This window comes from Lithobates pipiens, unplaced genomic scaffold (assembly GCF_037356315.1).
Source record: "Lithobates pipiens isolate NorthernLeopardFrog02 unplaced genomic scaffold, aLitPip1_a1.2 Scaffold_19, whole genome shotgun sequence".
In the NCBI taxonomy this organism is placed as follows: Eukaryota; Metazoa; Chordata; class Amphibia; order Anura; family Ranidae; genus Lithobates; species Lithobates pipiens.
This window is the reverse complement of record NW_027507764.1, coordinates 46,091,777-46,108,387: the sequence shown is the minus strand read 5'-3', so window position 1 is coordinate 46,108,387 and position 16,611 is coordinate 46,091,777. Positions and strand designations below refer to the sequence as shown.

General features: G+C 45.4%; 1 protein-coding gene across 6 annotated transcripts in view; it reads right to left on the bottom strand.

Moving 5' to 3' along the window:
• The window catches only part of ETV1 (ETS variant transcription factor 1), a 104,100-nt gene that overhangs the window by 30,062 nt on the left and 57,427 nt on the right, over positions 1–16,611 (bottom strand). For 4 of the 6 annotated variants that reach the window (XM_077490705.1, XM_077490708.1, XM_077490706.1 and 1 more), the window contains 2 exons: positions 13,766–13,954; positions 11,919–12,166 (listed from right to left, as the gene is read on the bottom strand). In XM_077490705.1, coding sequence (XP_077346831.1) covers positions 11,919–12,166; positions 13,766–13,954 — 437 coding nt within the window. The remainder of the gene's footprint in view (positions 1–11,918; positions 12,167–13,765; positions 13,955–16,611) is intronic. The other 2 variants (XM_077490709.1, XM_077490710.1) reach the window with 1 other exon arrangement.

The window sequence follows — 16,611 nt, the reverse complement described above, 5'->3', positions numbered from 1 at the left end:
GGCATTGCAAGCAGCTGATATTTACAAGCATGACTCCCACAGGCAGAGGCATGATGGGAATTGTAGTTTTGCAACAGCTGGAGGGCCACAGGTTGAGCATTCATGACCTACAACCCCCACCTCTTACTGAATCCCATAGCTTCCAACTGTCCCTGATTTCGAGGGACTGTCCCTGATTTGGAGCAATGTCCCTCTGTCCCTCTCCCCCCCCCCTCATTTGTCCCTCATTTTGGCCTGATCCATATAGTTGTATATAATATTCACTTTTTATCTTTCAAAAGGTGTTTCCAAGTGCTAAGCCTTTCATTTGATTTCTAAATTGCTGCATTTGTAAAATTTAAAAGCTAATATAAAGGAATAGTAGTGGTAAAAAAAAGCCCTTGTGGATTTATTTAACCTTTTCTTTGGGTTAATTCTCCTTTAAGGGGGTGTGGCAGGGGGTGTGTCCTATGTCTACATACATTTGCTAGTAGGTGTCCCTCATTCCCATTTCAAAATGTTGGGTGGAATGGAATCCGGGGGGGGGGGGGGCATGTGGGTTATTGAACTTGGCAAGGCTGTGTGCGCCTTCACTAAAACAGCTGCATAAGACAACTAAAGGGTGGTACACATGGGCCAAATATCTGCAGGTTCAACAGAAACCGGAAAACGTTCGGCCTGTGTGTACACCAGCCTGTACGACAGAAGCCGGCTGAACAGCCAGCTTTTGTTGCACGGGCATGCTGGAAAACCAACATCTGATTGGCATCTTGCCTGCGTGGAGTTTGCATGTTCTCCCTGTGCCTGTGTGGGTTTCCTCCGGGTACTCCGGTTTCCTCCCACACTCCAAAGACATGCTGGGAGGTTAATTGGCTTCTGTCTAAATTGGCCCTAGCATATGAATGTGAGTTAGGGACCCAATGCCACGTACACACGATCGGAAATTTAGCCAGCAAAAGACCGATGAGAGCTTTTGGTCGGAAAATGCGACCGTGTGTATGCTCCATCGGACTTTTGCTGGCCGAATTCCAACCAGCAAAAGATTGAGAGCATGTTCTCAATTTTTCGGTCGGAAAAAGTTCAGATCGGAAATTTCCGATCGTCTGTAGCAAAATTCCTATGCATGCTCGGAAACAATTCGATGCATATGCTTGGAAACAATTCGACGCATGTGCGGAAGCATTAAACTTCATTTTCTCAGCTCGTCGTAGTGTTGTACGTCACCGCGTTCTTGACGGTCGAAAGTTCAGCAAACTTTTGTGTGACAGTGTGTATGCAAGCCAAGCTTGAGCGGAATTCCGTCAGAAAAACCATCCAAGATTTTTCTGATGGAAAATCCACTTGTGTGTACGCGGCATTAGATTGTAAAGCTCCTTGAGGGTAAGGACCGATGTGAATGTACAGTGTATATGTAAAGCGCTGTGTAAATTGACGGTGCTATATAAGTACTTTAAATAATAATAATAATACTAATCACACCAGGAGTCTGCCTTATAGCCTCTGGCATTAGGATCTCGTTAATGGGCCAGCTCTCACCAGCAAAAAAGGGGTTAAAAGTCCTCCAGAATAAGTCATGTTAAGTAAAAGTTCACTATATGACCAATCGCAGCTTGGACACCATCTGCCCAAAGTTTGCATGTTCTCCCTGTACTTGTGTGGATTTCCGCCCGGTACTCCAGTTTCCTCCCACGCTTCCAAAGACGTGCTGGTAGGTTAATCGTCTCCTGTCCAAATTGGCTGTGGTACGTGTGTATGCATTCATGTAAGAACCTAACAGACTGCAGCTCCTCGGGGGCAGGGACTGGCCCTTTTCTGTTCCAGCAGGACTGCGCCCCTGTGCACAAAACCAATTCCAAAGGGCATTCTTTAATGAATTTGGTGTGGAAGAACCAGCGTTAGAAGTACAAACGCAGAATAAAGCTGATTGGGGCTACACTGTCATGCTTGAACAATAAAGACCTTCCACAAACTGTTCCCACAAGGTTTGAAGCACGCAGTTTGACCAAATTGTGTTTGTATGTTGTATTATGACAAGTAATGCCCCGTACATACGATCGGATTTTCCGACAACAAAACTGTGGATTTTTGCCAAAGGATGTTGGCTCAAACTTGTCTTGCCTACACACGGTCACACAACTACAACATGTACGACGGAACTATAAAAAGGAAGTTCAATTGCCAGTGCGGCCCCTTCTGCTTGATTTCAAGCATGTGTGGACTTTTGTACTTTACTTTGTTGTCGGAAAATTTGAGAACCTGCTCTCGAACATTTGTGTGTGGGAATTCCGACAGCAAATGTTCGATGGAGCATACACACGGTCAGACTTTCCAACAACACGCTCGCATCCAACATTCCCCATTGGAAATTCTGAGTGTACGCGGCATTAGGGTTGCCGCCTTTCTGCCCAAAGGAGAGTAGGAATGTGGTACGTATAGCGTGTCGAAGCGAACATTGGGTGTGGCCAAATTGCTCTTGCTGACATCATCGCCCTGCCCCAGAGTGATGCCAGACCTGCCCCCAGACAGCCGCTCACAGCTCCCGGGCAGCAACCGATTTGGGTGTGACTATTTTGGTTACTTGGGGAGCCACAGACTGATCTGAATAATGTGTCCGGGTTTCAGTCCGCTGAAATCCAGACACACGATTTAAAACTTGGACAGGGGGCAACCCTATGAACAGCCTCCGTTACTGGAAACTAGGGTTGCATCAGTGGTGATACTGAGCTTTTGCAAGCGTACTCATGCAAATGCTCCGATACCTAAAACCGATACCTTTGCGGTATGAATTGAGCCCATACAAAATGAATAGGCTCAAATCGCACTGCAAAGAATCGCATGTGATTTGAACAGGAAAGTGGTGCGATTCTTGTCCAAATTGGATGTGGATACCACCGCCACTTCTGTGTGAACTCAGACTTGTCATAGTATGGGCTCAAGTCGCACCGCAAAGGTATTGGTACTCAGTATCGGCGAGTATTTGACAAAGTATTGGTAATTATACTCTCCGGGAAAAAAAATGGTATCGGTGAAACCCTACTGGAAAAATCTGAACTCATCATTTAGAGACATGTTCACATATATCCAAAAACATTTGGCCATATAGTGCATAGACATAGGGTGCTTCAATATCTATAACAGGAAAAGTCTGAGGAGTCATGGACTTAGAAGGAAGCACAATAGGAGAATGTCTTTATTTTCAAACATGTTTTATGGGCACAGAATAAGCCGATGGACCAAGTGCAAGGTCCGCTTTAACATTCTTTTAGGGTCATAAAGATCCACAGAAAGTCCTTATATATGGCACTTTTTAGGTGACAAATATTAAACTCTCCCATAATAAAAGACGCTTTTATTGCCATAAAATCACAGGTTCATGCAATTATATGTAGCAATATATAAATTTTATACCCCAAATGCCCACCATCTTTATGATATTGTTTGTAAAAAAGTTTAATAAAGCCGATTCCTGCATTAGGATGAAGATAATGTTCAACACGTTTCCCTGATTAATAAATCTGCTTCATCAGGAAAAATATAGGAGTGTATATATACTGTATATATCAAAAGGATATCTAACCAGTCATACAAAAGGACCAGGGACTCCCTCCCACCCCCTCCCACCCAATGAAGATCGGAGGACAAAGGGGGTTCCTGGGATGCCAGAGCTCAAAGGAATCAATGAATTTGCTAAACTAACACAATGGTCATGGATTCTCAATGAGTTTCCTACTTCATAGATTTACTTCATCAGGTGATATAGATGGTGTTAATATATAAAAAGGATATCTAACCAGCCATGCAAAGGACTGGGGACAGCCTTCCATTCAAGGGAAGATAGCAGGACATAAAGGGGGTCCTTGGACACCAGAGCTCATAAAAAGCTTCAATAAATCTGCTAGACTTATACGGTGGTCTTTGACTCGAATCATATTTCCCAGATCATAGATCTGCGTTCATTGGGAGATGTAGGATGGCACATGTAATAAGGATATCCAACCAGCCATGCAAAGACCCAAGGAATCGTTCCCATCCAAGGGAAAACTGCAAGGAACATAGAAGCAGTCCCAGTATTGTGTCGAATATTGTCCCCCGTTGGATAGTGTCTGCCCTGTACTACGCTTGCACAATACTAAGGACAAGGAGATGCCGAAGGTCTCTGAAGATGAACGGCGCCTGTGCTGTGAATCCAGGTTCAAGCCCCACCATCCAAGTAGACATAGAGTTAGAATAAAAAATTTCCAAGTGAAGCGAGGCCGTGCCCGAAGCGTGGCGAGCGTAGCGAGCCCGCAAGGGGCCCTGCTACTATGTGCTACCGTTTGTCCACTTGGATGGTGGGGCTTGCACCTGGACTCAGTGCGCAGGCGCCATTCTTCTTCAGAGACTTTCGGAGTCTCCTCCTCCTCCTCCGTACTGCACAAGCGCTGTGCTTGCCCAGTACGGGGCGGACACTATCCAATGGCCGGACAGTTTTGACAGAACACCGAGATCAGGGCTCATAAAAAGGCTTCAATAAAACTGCTAGACTTATACGGTGGTCATTGAAGATCTTGATAGGCCAGACTGAGGCCAAACCTTATGTGATTAAGTTGCCAATATATCCATCTATCCATCCCGGTAAGAGCACCCACAAAAGCAACAATATGGCAGCCTACTCGAGCGCTATTGGTATCCCCATCAAATGGCGGAGCAACCAATCTTTAGGGTCACCACCAGCAGCAGCCGCTCCCCCTGTAACCAACTATTAGAGTGGACCACCAGTAGTAGGGCTCTAAGGTTACACAATGCAGTCTAAAGAACATAAACAACTTCTCATATGATCATGCATTAGTCTAAAAGAAGAACGAAATAAACAACCTAAAAATAAAACTAGCAGTCGAGGGCTCTCTTTCGGGACCTGTTTTCATGTTTTAAAGATACCAAATAAAAACCATTATTACGAGGTACTTGAAATGAATGAGCAGCACTGATGGGAGGTTGCCAAGAAAATGATTGCAAAATGATAGCGAGTGCACACTGTCACATAATAAAAAGCAAGTTTGTGCAAACAGGTGATTTGGTCAGATCAGGAATACTACCTTTGGGGAAAGAGAAACTATTATTCCCCCCCCCCCCCCACCCCAAATCAGAACTGGGCACAACTATTCCCAGTATATCCAATACCACCATTGGCTTCAGAGCCTTTTACAATCCTTGTGGAGGTAACCTTTGAACAAACAAAAAATGAAACCTGTTTGACGGGTGTTCTTTTATGAGCATATGTCCAATAAAGAGCAATCCAATCCAATCAATCCATCCAATCAATATTCCGTTTTATCCCATATAAGAACTGTTAAGCTGCATTAGATTACATTTTTGTTCTTGGGTCTAGTTACCCTTTAAGCCATTTCTAGATCTACATTTTGACTTTGTACTGTACTCTAATACTAAGCTGGTAGGTTAATTAGCCCCACAGTATTAATATGTATGTACTGTTTGTATGTATGTATTTATGCCAGTTAGGGAACTTCGATTGTAGGCTCTTTAAGGGGAAGAAACCAATGTAAATATACAATATCTAAAGCATTGTGGAAATTGTCAGTGCTATATAAATGATTTACTTTCCTGAAGCTGGCCATACACTAGTAGAAATCTTTTCAAAAATATTCATTTGATTTTTGAAATCAGGGGTCTGCAAACTCCGGCCCATGGGCTAAATGTGGCCCTTGGATGCAAGGGGCCAGACCCTGACATAAACCAGTATGTAAGTGGGCAGACCCTGACAGGGACCCGGATGTAAGGGGGGCAGACCCTGATGGGGACCCAGATGTAAGGGTTGCAGACCCTGACGGGGACCCAGATGTAAGGGGGGCAGACCCTGACGGGGACCCAGATGTAAGGGGGGCAGACCCTGACGGGGACCCAGATGTAAGGGGGGCAGACCCTGACGGGGACCCAGATGTAAGGGGGGCAGACCCTGACGGGGACCCAGATGTAAGGGGGGCAGACCCTGACGGGGACCCAGATGTAAGGGGGGCAGACCCTGACGGGGACCCAGATGTAAGGAGGGCAGACCCTGACGGGGACCCAGATGTAAGGAGGGCAGACCCTGACGGGGACCCAGATGTAAGGAGGGCAGACCCTGACGGGGACCCAGATGTAAGAGGGGCAGACCCTGGCGGGGACCCAGATGTAAGAGGGGCAGACCCTGACGGGGACCCAGATGTAAGGGTTGCAGACCCTGACGGGGACCCAGATGTAAGGAGGGCAGACCCTGACGGGGACCCAGATGTAAGGAGGGCAGACCCTGGCAGGGACCCGGATGTAAGGAGGGCAGACCCTGGCGGGGACCCAGATGCAAGGAGGCAGATCCCGACCAGTCATAAAAATAGTCATCAGACCCTGACCAGTTATCTAAATAATTAGTGGGTTCAAATTGATGATTGTTTTTGACCGCAAAATTCGAAGGCACAGGATGGAAAATGTTTGCAGAATTAATGCATTTCTAACAAGGTATGTAGAAAGATGTGTGTAGGGGGCAGACCCTTACAGGGACTTGGATGCAATGGGGTAGACCCTGATAGGGACCCGGATGCAATGGGGTAGACCCTGATAGGGACCCGGATGCAAGGGGGGAGACCCTGACGGAGACCCGGATGCAAGGGGGTAGACCCTGACGGAGACCCGGATGCAAGGGGGTAGACCCTGACGGAGACCCGGATGCAAGGGGGCAGACCCTGATGGAGACCTGGATGCAAGCGGGTAGACCCTGAAAGGGATCCGGATGCAAGCGGGTAGACCCTGAAAGGGATCCGGATGCAAGCGGGTAGACCCTGACAGGGACCCGGATGCAAGGGGGTAGACCCTGACAGGGACCCGGATGCAAGGGGGTAGACCCTGACGGAGACCTGGATGCAAGGGGGTAGACCCTGACGGAGACCTGGATGCAAGGGGGTAGACCCTGACGGAGACCCGGATGCAAAGGGGTAGACCCTGATGGAGACCGGGTGCAAGGGGGTAGACCCTGACGGGGACCCGGATGCAAGGAGGTAGACCCTGACGGGGACCCAGATTGCAAGGGGGTAGACCCTGACGGGGACCCAGATTGCAAGGGGGTAGACCCTGACAGGGACCCAGATGCAGGGGGGTAGACCCTGACAGGGACCCGGATGCAGGGGGGTAGACCCTGACGGAGACCTGGATGCACCTAGAAGTGGGCAGACCCCGACAGGGAATTTCTAACAAGGTATGTAGATTGTGTTCAGGAAGGTCCATTCGCTCCAAAATCGAACGTTACAAGCAAACAAAACTTTGACGTACGTTTGCTCAACATTTTGTCAAGTCATTGAATGTTCTGAGAATTGTCTTCCCAACGTTTGTAGGAATGGTTCATTTGAAAATCTACTAGTGTATGGCCAGTTTAAGGTGACGGTTGTATTTCCGTCTACTCCTAATGAATGGAAAGCACAACAATCTCATATTTTTCCATATAAGCGAGCGTCGTCCGAGGCACACATAGAGCAGCAGCCCTGTAACCCAGCGTTAGTCATCCCTCCTCCTCCTCCTCCTGCGAGCAAAAACAGCTGATGAAACCTGAGAGCTGCTCTGCTGCGGCTTATTGAGCTGACATTCCTCTTTCCCGGCCTCCTCCCTGCTTTATGAATGAAGCTGGGAGCCACACAAAACCCATTCATGTACAAGTCAGCGCTCACAAAGGCCGGCCTCCTGAGAACAATCCGTCAGGGCTAAAAACCGGCGTGATTGGTTTAGGGCCATCTACAGACGTCCATTACGGGGCTTTTGGAGTGCAGGCGGCGTTCTCGTGACCCCGGTTAATGCACGAGAGTAAATCCAGACGGCGCAATTCTCAAATCAAATCACTAGACAGGAGCACTTACTGTAACTCTCCATCTTAATGATACATATTTGTTCTGAGGGCGACCCAACCCACAACATAATCATCGGCTGGATGGAGCCCCGTGGCAAGAAGGAGCCTGGAAATTGATATCTTGATTCAGGGAGGGTTCTTCACGTTGCGTTATTGTAACACACGGCTGGCAACATTAAAACATTTTTTATTTTTATTTTATTTTTTAGAGAGGCGTTTTACGTTTTATGGCCAATTTAGATCTTTGCACTTGCGTGCTTTTTTTATTGTAGCATTAGGCAGGTGCGTTGTCGTGCATCACCCTTCGCTTCTTTTTGAGCGCTGACGCACATTCTCAATGTGTTCTTTACTTAAGGCTTCTTTCAAACTACTCGGTTGCAAAAGCGCATTTGCGCTTTTTTTTTGCCGCATTGTTGATGCGTTTGTGGTGCGTTTTCTCTGTGCCTCTTACCCAGTATACACCTATGAAACTTGGACATGTGACTATATTGGGGGGGAAAAAAGAAAAAACGCACCAAAAACGCAGTATAGGTGCATTTGTGCATTTTCTATTCATTTTAGGCCCTTTCACACCAGAAACTGCAAGTAACTGCACATTTTTCCTTGTACCTGTGCATGCATTTGATGCGCATCATACATGCAATTGATGCACGTTTTTCTATCTGCATTTCTCCTGTGAGGTCACTTCCCCCTTCTTTCTTTCCTTGGGCTTCTATGTGCACTGTGATGTGTTGCAGTGCGTTTGCATGCATTTTTGCTGTGCAGAAAAATACAGCCTGCTGTACTTTTCTGCACTGTGCTGTACTGCACTGATGTGAAGTATGTGAACTATGCCCATAGGATAGCCTGGATTTTCGACTGTCTGTCTATGCAGGTGGAGTGCAGTCCAAAATACATCCAACTGCATGGGGGAGCTGTGGTTTTAAAAATCTCATCAAAGATGCAGCATGCATGCAGGACTTTAGCACGGTAAAAATGCATCAGTGTGAACGCAGCCTTAGGTTTTTGGAGGGGGTAAGGGAATTCTAATCTACAAAATGACTCAGGTTCTCTGCCTCCACCCCCCACCCCGACCATAAAATGACTTTTGGTCCCTGCCTCCACCCCCACCCACACTATAAAATGACTTGCGGTCTCTGCCTCTACCCCCCAACATAAAATGACTTGCAGTCTCTGCCTCCACCCTCCCCCACCATAAAATTACTTGCGGTCTCTGTGACTGTCAAATAGCGGTAAGTAGAGATGAGCCGAACACCCCCCGGTTTGGTTCGCACCAGAACCTTCGAACGGACCTAAAATTCGTACGAACTTTAGAACCCCATTAAAGTCTATGGGTTCATACACCGGGTCGTGGTAATCAAAAGTGCTAATTTTAAAGGCTAATATGCAAGATATTGTCCTATAAAGGGTTTGGGGACCCAGCTCCTGCCCCAGGGGACATGGATCAATGCAACATTTTTTTTTTAAATGGCCGTTTTTTCAGGAGCACTGATTTTAATGACGATTAAAGTGAAAAAAAATAGTGAAATATTCCTTTAAATATCGTGCCTGGGGGTGTCTATGGTATGCCTGTATTACAGAAACAGAACAACACCAGCAATAAGGGGTATCTTCAGGTGTATACTGTGCAGGAGGCACACAACACCCATTCTAACTGCTGCAGATGCCTGTATTACAGAAACAGAACAACACCAGCAATAAGGGTTAGCTTCAGGTGTATACTGTGCAGGAGGCACACAACACCCACTGTAAATGCTGCAGATCCCTGTGTTACAGAAACAGAACAACACCAGCAATAAGGGTTAGCTTCAGGTGTATACTGTGCAGGAGGCACACAACACCCACTTTATCATCGCTAAGTTCCCAAGCAAAAATACACTGTCCCTGCCTATCTTGCTCTTTCCCTGCACGCCAACACACTACACAAGGCCGCCGTGCTGGCGGCCTTATATAGTGTGGGATGTGTACTAAACCCCCCTGAGCTATAATTGGCCACAGGCATCCTGCCTGTGGCCAATTATGGCTCTCCTCACTGCCGGTGCTGTGATTGGACAAGCATGCGGGGTCACAGTGCATGCTTTGCCAATCATGAGCCAGCAATGCACTGCGATAGCGTAGTGTATTGTGTGCCGTTCGCGCCACACGAATATGGTCCAAACGGTCCACAAAGTTCTGAATTCGCCGAACAGGCGAACGGCCCATGTTCGATTCGAACACTGAGCTCATCCCTAGCGGTAAGTATGCATCTGTGGAGGGAGGATGGGTTGGTTTGGATCAGGGGAAGAATAACTGCACTTTGTTACAAGTTTGCAAAGGTTTTTTTGTCCTTTTAGTGCAGCAAGTACAACTTTTTTTAGCTGTCAAACACCAGTTGAAAACTGAAACAAGCCTTTCAGTTGGTGAGTTTTTTTTTTATATATACATATATATACATATATATATATATATATATATATATATATATATATATATAAGCTGATTTAAACTCTCCTTAACCTTTTAATGTGAATATATTGTTGTGCCCTATGTGAGCAAAGCATAGGTCCACACTAGCCAAAATATCTTTTAGTTCTGGATAGAACAGAGAAGGCTTAGAACATCTCTAAGGTTACAGAGAAGGCTTAGAACATCTCTAAGGTTATTGCCATCCGTTTCCCCAGTGGGGGGCTTTTCTCTCATTTCCTGTCCCAGGGACAAGGAGTGACAGCAATATTCACTGTGGTGGGAAAAGGTTAGAATTCCGGTCTTTTCTTTTTCTTCTGTCCAGAAGACTCCCAGTTCCCTTTTTTTTTGTCCTGGTGCCACTGAGACACGAGGGATAAATCACCCAATGGAGTCACAGCCATTGAACAAGCCAGGTAAAGGATCTACTCTTTCCCAAAAATATGTTTTGTCCGAAATGATAGATTTTAAAAGGGGACAGTTCAAAGATGTAAATTGTGTTTTATAAATTGGCTGCTCATTTACACCAGAACTCCCCCAGAGAGGGTGGGGTCTTGAGATTAAAACCCAGTAGCAGCAAGAGTGCCACACCAATGGTCAAAGAGTCCAAAAAGATGCTTTGATAATCAATTGAATGAAAGCCAACACATTTTCGTGTTCAGACCTCCCCTTTAGAGGGGAGGTCTAAAAGTCTAACCTTTTGATATGCTGTGACTCTTCATTTTTCGTCCTATGCTTGGAGTGTGGATGGCTCCGTTTACCCCCAACACCCTAAACTCAGAGGACAAGAAGGTTTAGCTTGAGAGGCTTGAGAGTGGAGAAGGAAGCTTCTTGTCTAAGACATTCTAAATGCTGAAAAAGTTGTTTTTATCCTTTGTGATGTTATTTGCAAGCCCCGATTAAGGGGGAGCATTGAGCCCCAAAACCTGTTGGCTTCTTCTTGATGTTCAAAACTATACTGGACTTTCACAATTTATGTGGTACTCTCATTCTCCCTACACCTCTAAGAATACTACAAAGAGTCGCAAAGATACCCCAGCTGATAGAGGGCAGTCACATACCTAAAGCCTCATTCTTCAGGTCCAATATCCCCCAACACACTAACAATTATCGAAGAAAAGTATATAAAGAGAATAGGGAGTGAGTCCAGGAATATTATGGGTCACTAAATGCCACTAGATAATTGCAAACTAGACACCAGGGAACTGAGCACACAGTACGCCAACCATCACAGCAAGTCATTACCAGATACTAGTGGATTGAGTTGGTGTGTCAACCAAGACAACTGAAAACCAAGAAATTGGGCACCAATTGCTATTACACACTAGGGTATCAGGCACCATAGTGGACTAGACACCAGTTAACGAGACACATTGATCTACTCAAAACAGAAAATTGAGTACTATACATCATGTGACCACACAGTATTTTCCATGGTATCGGAAAACAACAAAGTGAACTGGACAGAGTTTTAACAGCTGCCAAACTAGACAGAACCATCCTACAGCTAGGAGCGTCTACAAATGCTAGTCAATAAAAGCACAACATATGAAAAGCAGTCATTGGAACAGAAGATATAAAACACTCCTAACAAGGATTTTGCAGATGAATCATTCCAGCAAGCAGTACGTACCTGAGTCATAAGCGAAATCTCTTGGCTCCTGCTTAATCATGAGAGGCGGAGGGAAGGTCTGGCTTGGGGCGCTCCCCACCATAGCGCCATGTTCATACACCGGGTCGTGGTATTCTTGTTTAAATCCTTGAGGAGGGAACTGGATACTTGGCTCCGACATCTGGCGTTGGTAAACGGGTCTGCCATCTTGCGGCAGTGCAGGGAGCGGCGGAAAAGAATTGCATGGTTCAGAGAGTTGTCTGCGAAACCTGATAGGTCATAAAAAAAAGAAATAAAATAAACATTTTTAAAGTTAAAGAAAAAAAAAAGCTACTTTGGAAAGTTCGGATTATTTATTTTTTAAACAATTCCAATTTGGACTATCGAAAAAAAGATTTTCACGCCATAATTTTTCCACACTTTAGTAGAACATTAAAGGGTCAGTTCAGCCAAAAGTTTTATTTCAGCTGTAGATGGAGTTTGGTAGGTTGAGTAAACCCTTGGCATTTTTTATTTCTCAAGACCTCCAGTGGTGAGACGTAGCTGCCATAGGTTTCTAGATCCCTAACCACCTATGGGTCAATGCCTTTAAAAATGCTCCAAAAACACATCCAATAAAGCCCAAAGGTGTTTAGCGCAAGTGTGAATGGAGCCCAAGTTATACAAACTCTTATGCCGCGTACACACGATCGGATTTTCCGACAATAAAACCGTGGATTTTTGTTCGAAGGTTGTTGGTTCAAACTTGTCTAGCTTACACACGGTTACTCAAATGTTGGCCAAAAATTCTGAACGTGGGAACACGGTGACGTACAAGATGTACGATGAGCCGAGAAAAAAGAAGTTCAATAGCCAGTGCGGCTCCTTCTGCTTGATTCAGAGCATGCGTGAACTTTTGTGCGATGGACTTGTGTACACACGATCAGACTTTCTGCCAACAAAGTTAAGGTGGCTGAAAATTTGACAACTTGCTCTCAAACATTTGTGGACGTAAATTCCAACAGCAAATGTTCAATGGAGCATACACAGGGTTGGACTTTCCGACAACAAGCTCACATCCAACATTTCCCATTGGAAAGTCCGATCGTGTGTACGCGGCATAAGGGTTCATTCATACATGCATCAACCCTTTCCACACCTCTGAAAAGAGATCTGTAGTGATTGACACCGCTCATGTGAATGGGTGCCTTTTAATTTTGCAATGCATAGTGGCCTTGGCATATGTACAGCCCTAAGCAGCTGCATGCCCTAGTACAAGTGAGTGGTTGGAGGGGGTGCGGGGGCACTAAAACTGCCTCCTTTCACTCTCCCCCTGGCTGCCCCTTGTGAATGAGCCCTTACAGTATGGCTGTATTTTCAGGAGAAATAATGCAAGCAATGTATAATGCTCAAGCTCCTCTACACTAAATGTCTACAACTAAAACAAATAAATGTATCTGGGGAAAGAAAGCTTAGCAGCAAATCTATACCCAAAAGGTGTTATTTTAGCAGCGCTAATGACATAGGATGCAATTCCAAACAAGGAGATTCAAAACCCTTTGCTAAAAAGCTAGTAATATTTCACTCTGCATTAGAAGTATTTGCAATGCAAAACACAAACAAAGGCAACAGAATTTCCATGTTTCTGTAGGACGACAAGATAAAGAAGCACACGTGAAAAAACGGCCAGATAGTTGGATATTTCTCTTCTTTTGTATATGAGTATGATCAATCTATACTTCAATTAGCTTAAGTTGGCAATCATAGCCAATTGTGCCTTCTTTGGACCCAAACTCCTCTTTCTTCCCTAGTAGCCCCATCCAAGGTCCATACCATTTAACACCCAACAGTCCTTAATCGACTATTAGGATGGAGGATAGGGATCTCACCTGTGATCCATGGTGTAGTTGGAGTCTGGGAGGGGTTGAGATGGAGGAAGGTGTGGGGGGAAGAGACGGTCTGGTTTAGGGTTCTGAGCTGTATTGGGTGACGCATGGTGTAATGGAGACACTGGTGTGCTGGAAGGAGTTGGCGGGTTAGAGGGCCTCATTCCAACTTGTGGTTTCTGATCATAGGCACTAAAATAATAAAAACAAAAACACATCAATACAAATTAAAATATGAGGCATGGAAGTTTTAAAGGAACACAGTAGTTAAAGTAGTTAGAAACCCTAACTAAATGGCATGGAGAACCTTTCTACATACACTCCAGCAAAGGCTGCATTGTGTTTCTCAGGGCAGGTTTCCTGATGGTGACAAAGATGGACCAGGTGAACATAATTTGTGTTGAAATTAGCCACTTGAAGTTTCCATCGGAAGACTGGGTGACAAGGTGACAACACAGGCGCACATAAAAGGAGACAAGGACCTTTATGACATGGTCAGCAGGTATTATTTTATTGAGAGGGGCACTTTTACAAAAGGTATTGAAAATTGCTTTTGGAATTACATTAACATTCTAGTGCAGTGTTTTTCAAGCAGAGTGCTGTTTTGAGTTCTCCCATTGTGCCGCGAGCATGAGGCCCAACTTCCCTGGATCAAAGATGGAGAGAGGCGATGGGGCATCTCTGATGTGGTGGTGGGCTCTCATGTATAGGGGGAGTTGTGATGTGATTGAGGGGACTCTGATTCTGTGATGGGGGGGGGGGGGGGGGATCTGTGGTGATGAAGGGCTTCTGGAATATATGGGAGACACGGATGTGATAAGCGAACTCTACGTCAAGAGGAGCCTCTTGACCTCGCCACTAGGAAGGTTCACCCTCTCTATTTGTCCTGGTGACAAAGGAAATGGAATGTGAAAGGAAATCCAACATTTTTGAGTTTTCATGAGCAAGAGGAGAGGGAAAATCCTCCAATGGAGGCAAATTTTCTGGTGACAGTGGTCTAAAATTGGAACCCCACTCTTTTCTCTATTTCTGTTGCGGCTCCGGGCAATGAAGGGAAACCTTCCCAGTGGGACATAAAAAAGCGAAATAATAATAAAAAAATAAACTGATAGGGGCTTTAACACTTCCCAGCGCTCTCTAAAAAGAAAAAATTCCTTAAAGAGTAACTCCACTTTTGTTGATAAAAAAACATCCCCCTCTGGGTGATCAATGTACATTGCAGGGATTATAATAACCTTTGTTGTAGATTCCTACCTTTTGTGATTCTGAAGTAATCCCTGTATGTTCTTCTGAGCCTCAGTGATGAGTGGGTCTAATACAGGGATATGCAATTAGCGGACCACCAGCTGTTGCAGAACTACAAGTCCCATGAGGCATAGCAAGACTCTGACAGCCACAAGCATGACACCCAGAGGCAGAGGCATGATGGGACTTGTAGTTTTGCCACAGCTGGAGGTCCGCTAATTGAATATCCCTGGTCTAATGGGAGTGGTTTCATAATTATCAATCAGCTGTGCACCTGCAGGGCACTAATGAGGAAATCTGGTGGGCCTACTGGGTGTGTCTCCCCAAAAATGAAATTTTTGTTGCTGGGAATGCCTGAAATCTGACTTGTATCTTGGACCCCTTTCACACTGGGGGCGCTTTGCAGATGCTGCAGCGCTAGAAATAGCGCCTGCAAAGGGCCCTGAAAGAGCTGCTTCTGTGTCTCCAATGTGAAAGCCCCGAGGGCTTTCACACTGGAGCAGTGCACTGGCAGGATGCAAAAAAAACAAAACTGCAGTATACACTGCTCCTTCACCGCTCCTGCCCATTGAAATCAATGGGGCAGCTCGGCTATACCCCCGGCAGCGCTTTGCGGTGGTTTTAACCCTTCCTCGCCTGCTAGCCCCACTATTGGCCAAAAAGCGCAGCGAAATTGACGGTAATTGCTAAAAATAGCAGCGCTTTACCGCGGACGGACCCACCGCCCCAGTGTGAAAGGGGAATTAGTGTAGACTTCTGGGAAATTTGGTAAACCAATCACACAAGCAGGAAATGCTGTTTCTGGGGAGTGGTCAGTACACACTCTGTGTACAGAACCATATTGCATTCTCAGAAAATTACGGTGGCTGCAGATTGAAAAGGAAAGGCCATTTTTATTGACATTCAATCACAATATGACTTATGTCGCAACTGTATACCCTATATTATTTTTTTCTTTATTTGCTATTTTTTTCCCCATGGAAGTAGAGCTACCCTCTAAAATTTTTGACGTTTAAAGACCAACTGCGTACACATTTTTTTTTTTTCACAAAGTCAACTGCTTGTTTTTTTTTCTAGGGGTGAGTACAAGGTTTATACTCACCAGATCTGACAATCCTCCAGAAAACTGTGCTCCCCCGTGGTCCAACAGTGGCTTGTTCCTGTCTATGGAGAGAGGTGACTGCAGGAACAATCCATTATCAAGACTGCTGGAGCACGGGGGTGCCAGACTGGTTTTGTGCAAAGATCAGGCGGATCAGGTATGTAGATCTGCACTGTCCTCTCCCCTAAAATAAAACGAGCAGTTAACCTGCGCAGTGCGGGCTCAGCCCCATTGCATGGGGAAAAATTAAAAATTTGCCTGGAGTTCAGCTTTAAGTGATTGGGTTTACATAAACCAAGGATGAGTCAAAGACACAAAGTACTACAGGGAAGTGATTTGAGAGAAAATCGGGTGATGGGTGATTCAAGCCACCAGTATCCACCAACATTTTATTAAGGCTGGATTCACACCTATGCATTTTTGGTGCTTTCTGCATTTTGCAGATTTGCACTACAGTCGATTCAACATGGTTTCCTATGGAACTCTGCAAAATGCAAAAAGC